General features: G+C 53.9%; 1 protein-coding gene across 9 annotated transcripts in view; it reads left to right on the top strand.

The window, feature by feature from the left end:
* The first annotated feature begins 1,519 nt into the window (after window positions 1-1,519).
* LRRFIP1 (LRR binding FLII interacting protein 1) overlaps window positions 1,520-8,847 on the top strand; it is a 158,917-nt gene continuing 151,589 nt past the window's right edge. For all 9 annotated transcript variants that reach the window (XM_058436954.1, XM_032753450.2, XM_058436920.1 and 6 more), the window contains exon 1: window positions 1,520-1,673. In XM_058436954.1, coding sequence (XP_058292937.1) covers window positions 1,578-1,673 — 96 coding nt within the window. In that variant the 5' untranslated portion in view covers window positions 1,520-1,577. The remainder of the gene's footprint in view (window positions 1,674-8,847) is intronic.

Below are 8,847 nucleotides of genomic sequence, written 5' to 3'. Positions count from 1 at the left end.
GAGCAGCCACCAGCAAGACCAAGGCAGCGCAAGAGGCCACGGCTCAAGGTTTCCCCCAAGGAGGACTCTGTCACTTAAGGAGTATGGCCTCTGAAGTAATGTAAATATGGCCTGGAAGATTCAGTTAACACCTATTTCCTTAGTGCCTACAATGTGCAGGTGCAGTATCTGCTCCCAGAGTTCAGTCATGAACGAGGCCACAGTCAGCCCTGCCAACCCACCTCATCAGCTCAGGCACTCAGAGCAATGTCACCTGGATCTGCCCTCCCTCCCATGTCACTGGACTCACTGTCTTTTCCCTGCGATGAAACCTCCAACAGCTTTCCCTGCCACTGTGGGTGGAGGGGCCCCCTTCCTCTTCCCACCTTCGTACAGCTTCCAGGCCACCTCCTTAAGAACCCAAAGCAATCTGGTCACATCACTTGGTTGGAAATACACCGAAATGTTAACTGTCCTTATCACGGGGAGGGAAAAAATCACAGGTGACTTCAGTACAGCCTCCTGTCCTCTTCCATCACTACCCTCCCTCCCATCCTTCCCCAGGTCCAGCCACACTGAAGTTCTCCCCATACCCCACACACACCAGTAACTTTCCCACCCGGTGGTCCTGCCATGCCCTAGGCAGGGGCTTTTAACCCCTACCTAACCCTCCGATTTGATTTACTTTTAAATCCACCTGTAGAGGGTAGACCGTGAGCTTCAGGGAGCGCAGGTCAGTTCATTACTTTTTCAACAACTAGGAGAGAGCCGCGATGCACCTGCCCCGATCCTAGAGGCTGGGGATCCACGAGAGAAGTGACAAGTCCTTGATCTCAGGGGGCAGACGGCGGGGAGAAGGATGGATGCCAGCACGGGCAACACGCGTGTAAAGACAGAAACGCACACATCCACACCATGCCGCTGTGAAACCGGCGCCCAGGAGGCTGGCCAAGGTCACAGGAGCCGCGGTGGCGGGCGGATCCGAGCACATCTCGGCCTGACCCCAGAGCCTAGCTCTCACCCCGGCGAGGGACTTCCACCCCGACTCACCGCGGAATGGGGAGCGCCAGGCTGAACCAAACCCTGTGCCCACCCCTCCGTGCAAACCCCTCAAGGCAACCCAGGCCCCTGATAAGCCTTCCTACCCCCAGCTCTCCCCGCAGGTCCCCACTCAACCGGTGCCCACCGCCCTGCCGCGCGTCGCTCCGCGATTACCGGCCCGCCAAACAGTCCCCGCAGAGTCCACCCTCCGGGGCCCCCGGTCCCTCAAGTCCCGCGTGCCCGGCCCTGGGCATCCCCAGCGTCCCCGTGGTATGGGACCCCCATCGTCCCTGACACCTGGCGTCTCCGCCCCCCGCCCCCGTCCCCCGCCCCGCCGTCCCTGGCCCCTGCAGTCCCTGGCCCGCGCTGCGGACCTCCGGCTCTGGCTTCCCCCGGGTCCCCGCGGCCCCCGTCCCCCCGCGTCCCCGCGTCCCCGGCCCAGCGCCCGCTGACGCCATGACGCCGCGGCGGAGGGAGGGGCCGGGGCCGGGGCCGGGCAGGGGCGGCGCGAGCGGCTGGAGCAACGGGCCCCGCGGCAGCTGCGGGCGACGCGGTCGATGGACATGGGCACCCAGGGATCGGGGCGCAAGCGGCTTCCCAACCGGGAGCGGCTCACGGCGGAGGACGACGCGCTCAATCAGATCGCGCGGGAGGTGAGGGCGCCGGGCAGGCAGCCGGGGGGCGCGGGGCGGGCGCGGGGGCCGGACTGCTGTCAGGGTCTCTCCGGCGTCCGTCTGTCCCGCTGCGCGTCTGTGCCACTGCGCGTCCGGCTCTAGGCAGGTGGGCTGGGCAGGCGTGCGCCGGGGGGGCTGATCCCCAGGCGCTGCGCCCCGGCCCCGATCTCGGCGGCCTGCGGACCCAGCACCCGTCCTCCAGCCCCGGGCCCAGCCCGCGACGCTGCGCGCCCTCCCCCACCCCGGCCACCGTCGGCCGCTGCGCCCTCGGGAGAGGAGCCGGGCGCCGCCAGCGCGCAAGGTGGCCCGGGCTGGCCGGGCGGGGGCGAGCGCCCCGCTTTGTTGTGCGGCATGGGAGGGGGCAGGGGCTTAGGCCCGACCTGGAGGCGGTGGACGGTCGCCGGAGGCCACATGGCCCTGCTGAAATGGCCGAGTCGCTCAGGTGACCATTTGTCATCCATCCATCGATGTCACTCAAGGTGCAGCTCAGAGATGAACTTGGGGATCACTGTGAATTTTCTTTCAGGACTGAGCCTGGAAACGGGTCCAGGCTCACTGAAACGTCTTCATCAAAGTTTCCTGGGCAGAGTTTATTGTAACTAAGATCATGTTTGGTGATGAACTTTACCTGTGACAAATTGAAGGCGCAGTAGAGTGGGTATTTGTACAAATGCCTTTTTTTTCCTCCCGCAAGGGTTCTACCTTAAGGCTAAAGAATGTGCATGACATCCAGAAAGCCGTATAGGGACAGAGAGCAGCAGCTTGGGAAAAGAGGAGCCAATAGGTTGCGGCCCCAGGGGGACAAAGGAAGCTTAATTTTTGACAGTGTTCCCTTTGTAGCATTTGAACTGTGTGCCAGGTGGGTGTATGAATGCAAAGAAAGTGTCTGCCTTGTAACCCGCATCACAGGTTCTTTTCCGTGTTGGGTGTGATGGCGAGCTTTTCCACATATAATTCTTCCCACAGGAAACACCTCCAAGCCATTTGGACTGTGGTGTCTGGCTGCATCCGTCAGATATTCTGGGGGATCTACTCTGTAACCAATCCTTAGGTGTTTGTAGTTGTAAATACCTGATTTTGCTCTTACGGACATGTGGCAGTCACTCAGTATTTGTTGACTACTGAGTGAATAAAGACTTCTGTGTTTCTCTGTATGATACAGAAAAGGGCTTGTCAGGCAAACCCTTATTCATTCCTGGAAGCCCACTGTGACCTCCAGGAGACCTTCCGGACTCTCAGCCCTCTCACATCGCACCAGGCCTAAGGCTCCCTGGCTCCACGGCCCTCCATGGCATGCCTGCACCTGGCATGGCAGTCAGGATACCTTATCATTATTTGTTCACCTGTAGAAGGTGACACCCAGACAGGAATTATCTTACTTTTGTATCCCAAGAGCTCAGCACAGAGTCAGGCACATACTAGGTGTTTATCAATGTCTGTTACATTAATTAATAAACAAAAGAAGTACAAGGCATTTAAAGGACCTTTGGCTAAGTATAGACATTTGCTAAATATAGTAGCTTGAGTATAACTCCCTCCTGTGAAGACAGTCATTTATGTATGCATTTGACCACAGCGCCTAACAAGTGTTCCCTGCAAGGGCCAGAGGTGGCCAGTGAATTGCGAGCCTTGTCTTGATGTCAGTGGTTATGGGGCAGAAGAATGAGAAGAATGAAAGTTTCCAGAGCTTGCCTTTTATCCACTGGTGTTTCTTTTCTTTCTTTCTTTCTTTTTTTTTTTTTTTTTTAACACAGTCTCCCTCTGTCGCCCAGGCTGGAGTACAGTGGTGTGATCTTGGCTCACTGCAACCTCCACCTCCCAGGCTCAAGAGATCCTCCTGCCTCAGCCTCACCAGTAGCTGGGATTACAGGCACACACCACCACACCCGGCTAATTTTTGTATTTTTAGTAGAGATGGGGTTTCACCATGTTGGCCAGGCTGGTCTCAAACTCCTGGCCTCAAGTGATCTTCCCGCCTTGGCCTCTCAAAGTGCTGGAATTACAGGCGTGAGCCACTGCGCCCAGCCTATCTGCTGGTTTTTATAAAATAGATTGAAAAGAAAGGCAAGGGAACACTCTTTGGGTTGAGAGCCCTGAGGTCCTGCCTCCTACCCAGGGAGATGCAGTTGGAGTTACAGAGATAAACTTGTGAGTCAGAGCTGGGCTTTCAAACAAACGACATAGTTCTTAGCTAGCTGTGCCATCCTAGGAAGGTGAGTTACTCCATCTCCTCTGGGCCTCTGTTTTCTCGTCTCTAAAATGGAGAAGAAAAAATCTCCCCTGGCTGTCAGGATTAAAGAAAGTGGGTAGCAATGTAAAGTATGTAACTAGGCGGTGCGTAAATATGAGAGATCCTTACACACCCCTCCCCGTAAAACCCAGCCGTAGATGCAGCTGTTACGAGTGCTGAGTAGCACAGATTGATAGGGTTGGAGGGAGCAGGTGTGACATCTTATGTTTTAGTATAAATTAAATTCTATTTCTCAACTGTGAAAATGAAAATCACTATTCAAATGGCGAATATCTATTCCTTGAATTCATCGGGGTTCTTATAGAAATCAACAAAATTGTCTTAGGTTCGGTACTTTCTTATTCACTCATTGACTCAACAGATACAAGCCACGGTATCCAAATTCCTGTCCTGGGGAGACTGGAGAGTCAGGGAGGAACCCGACAAGGACCTGCCTGCCCTCCAGGAGTTGGGTCAGAAAGGGGTTGACACCTGTAGATCGATAATACTAACAGAAGACAGGAAGGGATCTGATATAAAAAGGGCGTAGACAGTGTTCTGAAGGTTTAGACATGAGAGAGAATCACAGCAGGCCAGTGGTCTCAGAAGTGGCTTCCTGGAGGAAGTGGCATTTTGAGTTCTTGAAGGCTGTATCTACCAGTCAAGATGCCTTGGCTGCTGGGGCAGAAACCCCGACTGGACTGGCATTGACAAGGGGAAGTATACTGGCTGGAGCACAGCAAGCCTGGAGGCAGGGCAGGATTCCCCGCCAGCCTCACCAGTGGCTCGGGCCTCTTTTTCCCACGGCACCTGCACAGCTGGCTGGGCTGGGCCATGCTCTGTGGGTGGCCTCACCCTCAGGCTGACTTGCTTCTTGGAGGCCAGCTGGCCTTGGCTTTCCCGGGCTGCCCCTGTGGAGCCCACACACCATCTCTTCTGGTGGCTCTCTCCAGAGAGCTAGCAGTATCTCCACGGTTAACCTCCATGAGCCTGCCTGGCCACTCCTGCACCAAGCTCTGGTGACAAGGATCGTGGACTTAGGGGCTCAGTGCCTGTGGCAAAGGAGGGTGGGTCTACCCTGTGACTTGTCAGGCTCGTCCTGGGACTGGGGAGATCCAGTCTCCCTGAAATACTTGGGAAGGTGTGGGGGCCTGAATGGAAACTGGGGAGCCTTCAAGAAAGTGGGAGGGAGTGGGCTAGCACTTGGTAGAAGTAAGTGGAAAATTCTGGGCTGAGGTCATTGTGAAGCCTGAGTCACCTGGCAGGGACGTGGGTTCCAGTTCCGCTGGAGCGAGGGGAAGAGCTAGGCTCCCCTGCGCAGGGCTTTGCACTCTTCTGGGTAGAAGCAGGACTCATGGCAGAGGCAGCCTTTGGAGGGTGCATTTCTGCCTCTGTAGCCGATGTCCTGCTTCCATGTTATGGTTTAAACTCTAGGCAAGCGTATAGTAAAGGGAGTTATTTGCAAACGCTATATTATCGCAAGTCGATTATTTCTCACTCTCTTGTTGCAGTGGAATTCAGGCGGGATGTTATCAGGAAAAAGGTTTAGTACGCACTTGCAGAAGCTCATTAACACCAAAGGCATGAGCTGCGCCTCCCACTTCTGGGGAGGGGTGTTTCCAACGCAGATAGATTTTCCTCTCCTACCGCGTTGCACATTCTGCTGGTGCATTTTGGTAACATCCCAAACTTCTCATTCAGCACTCTGCAGCTGAGTAAAGTGATACTGGTCTCACCATGCAATTCAAAGTATTGCTCTCAAATGAAGAAGGCTTTTCCCAACAGGAACAGTCATTTACGCAGGCTGCATTAGGAACTCGCCGTGGGGCCTTGCGACAGTGCGGTGAGCTTATTATCCCCTCGTGGTGCCGCAGGTACCCCTTCCTCACTCAGCAGGACGGGGCCCCTCTCCCCCATAACTGTTTCTGCAGCCTCCTCTCCGAGCTGGCCCCTCTGTGGCCTGCGGCCTCGGGACCTGATCCATGGCAGGGGCACTGCTGCCCCACCCGGCTCCCCTCCACCGGCCCCAAGTTGACTCGTGGGCCTGCGGGTGCTGGCTGTTCAGGCCTCACAGCTACCGCCTTTCACTTGAGCCATGGCCACACAGGAGTCCAGTTGTGGAGAAGGGGTCACACTGCCCCCAAGGAATCCAGTTGTGGAGAAGGGGTCTCGCTGCCCCTAAGGCAGCCTGCAGCCATCAAGTAACCATTTTGTGAGGTCACAAAATGTCCCCCAGCCTTGTTTCAAGGTGCAACCCATTCTGCGGTACATTTCCTGCTCCGAAGCTCTCTGGGGGCCAGACTGAGGCCGATTCCTGCTGAGGCCACCTCCCAGGCCAGCCCTTCCCTGACCGGCCTGCCTCCCTCATGCTCCTGCTGGGACAGGGCTCACATCCAGTCCTGCCATGGGCTCTGCTTCTGAAAGCCAACATAAAGCCATGCCCCTTGTTTCAGGTAGTTCATAAATAGCGTGTCTTTTCATCCTAAGTCCCCCTTTCATTCATCTTTTCTCCCTGTCCTTCCCAAATAGCCCTCCTATATCAGCCTGTATGGAGGGAGCCTGTCTCTCTTCTCCTCAACGCTGTTGGAGAACCAAGCTGGGGGTGGGGTGCACGTGTTCTTTTCCAGAACAGTCCAGAAATGGGGTTCAGTGTGGAAACTTCACTCTCCCTCTCTCCAGCACTAACCTGACCCGGCCCCTCTGGGGTGGAGAGTCCAGGACAGAGCCCGGCTGCCAAGATGCAAATCTGGGTCCCCAATGCAGTCCCTCGCCCTCAGGTGAGGTGACCCCAGGGCCAGCGTTCACCTGCACGCAACCAAGATGTCAGACTTGTCCCTACAGCCTATTTCACTTGATTTGAAAGTGAATTTCATGACTTTTTTCCTCTATGAATTTGCCTTTCTGAGGCTGGCCAGCAGATTGCACACCAACTGGACGCTGCTGGACACTGGTTTGCCATTGGGGCCGGGCCCTGCCCCTTTGTTCCACAGGAGTTGGGAGAGGTGAGGGGCGTTCAGTGCCCAGCAGGACATAGGACTGTCCAGCCTGAACAACATCCTGCCTCCAGTTGTAACCCAGCCGCAGTGGAGTTCCTGAGGGCCATTCTGCAGCTGATTCTCCTAAGCCAAACACCCATCTTGGCAGATCGTCTGCAAGGTTTTAGGAATGTGACAAGACTGGCATCCCAGACGGATTTTTACCGACAGTCTGAGCTGTTGGAGGGCGCGAACACTGTGCCTGTGACCTTGGGCTGTTTGTGTGATTCCCAAAAGATGCTTCTGGATTTCTGAGTCCACAGAAAACTCAGCTGTGGACAGGCCTGCTGGTCCCCAATGGCCCTGGGCCCCACCCCACAGCTATTTTTGTCAGAGGGCCAGCTGTCTCCCTTCTTCCTTTTCTGGGTGACTCTTGAGCCACTCGTTGGCCTGGTACTCAGGGTTGGGATGTGTGTGTGTGGAGAGCATGAGAGGCGGTGTGGATGAGGGAAATCCAGGACCTGGCTTCTAGCCCTGCCCGTCCCCTGTGAGCCCTGCCTGTCCCCAGTGAGTGTGAGACAGGAAAGGAGAGAGGGGCGAACGGAGGTTGCTTCTAAGACCCAAGGTGTGCCAGGTACTCTGGAAGATTTACTCCCATAGTTTGTTTAAATCCTGTGAAAAGAGTTCAGAGTCTCTCTGTTTGACAGAGAGAAAACAGACACAGAGACAGCATGGGACATGGCTGAGGCCACCTATTAATTAGGGGCTGCTAGTTCATGGCCCAGGCTGCTTCCTAGATCAGCCCCTTGGCTCCCTCCAAGACCCCATTCAGGCCATGTCCTGCAGGCAATCCACCTTCCTATCCCTGGCACATGTTGTCCCCCACTGACCTCTGAACCACCAGGAGTGACATTTCAGGAGAGAGAGTCCCATATCTGTCTCTGCCTTACTGTGTCTCTCATCTTCTTTTTCCATCCTTTCATCTTTAAAAAATTCATTTTTATTTCATCAGAGTAATGTATGTTTTTACTCATATTCTCAGGCCGTTCCCCACACAGCAGGCTGGGCAGTCCTTTTAAAATATGTCAGATCATGCCAGTTCTCTGATAAAAACTTTCCAAGGGTGTCTCGTATCACTCCGTAAAAGCCAAGTCCTTAAACAAGCTACAAGATTCCCCAATGATCTGGTAATGGTCTCCTTGTTTATAAATAACATGCATAATGTATTACACATTAGTTTATCGATTGTAGATGCTGTCAGCTGGCTCCTGCTTTGAATGATGGGACTTGGTGTGCATGGGCCCAGTTCAGGCCGGCTCCCTCCTTTCCTTCTCTGAATCACACTATAGTTCATTGTAGTGTGGGGCTAAATGAATATTCACTGGCAGGACAGACTGCTTAAGAGTGTGGGTGCCAGAATCAGATTTCCTGGGTTCAAATCCTGATTCTGTCCCTTATACCATGACTTAGGGCAAGTTACTTATCAACTTTGTGCCTCAGTTCCCCCATAGGTAAGATGGGAAAGTTTTAGGAGTATACTTCACCCAGGGCAGTTATGAGGGTAAATGAGATCTTTCACAAAAATACCTCTGAACAATGACTGTCACATAGTAAATGCTCAGTAAATGCTGGTGATGATGATGATGTTGCCAGCTATGTAAATAATGTCAATTGCAGAGCCAAGCAGTGTACTATAATCTTTCTTTCCTTATACAACTTTCTGCTTCTTCTAGAGTTAATGATTTATTTTCTTTTTCATTGCTCATCTGCCTACATATCTAGCTTATCTATCTGTATATCAACATATCTCCACAAAGTTTTCAACAGAACCCATCAAAATGCCATGTTCTATAGATTAAACAAATCAGATAATCTCTCAATTCCATTTTATTCTCCCATGGAAATCTACCCACTAGAGACCTCTGTCCTCTAGATCCAGTCTGGTCTG

This window comes from Hylobates moloch, unplaced genomic scaffold (genome assembly GCF_009828535.3).
Source record: "Hylobates moloch isolate HMO894 unplaced genomic scaffold, HMol_V3 SCAFFOLD_1, whole genome shotgun sequence".
In the NCBI taxonomy this organism is placed as follows: domain Eukaryota; kingdom Metazoa; phylum Chordata; class Mammalia; order Primates; family Hylobatidae; genus Hylobates; species Hylobates moloch.
This window is presented reverse-complemented; position numbering and strand designations above follow the sequence as displayed.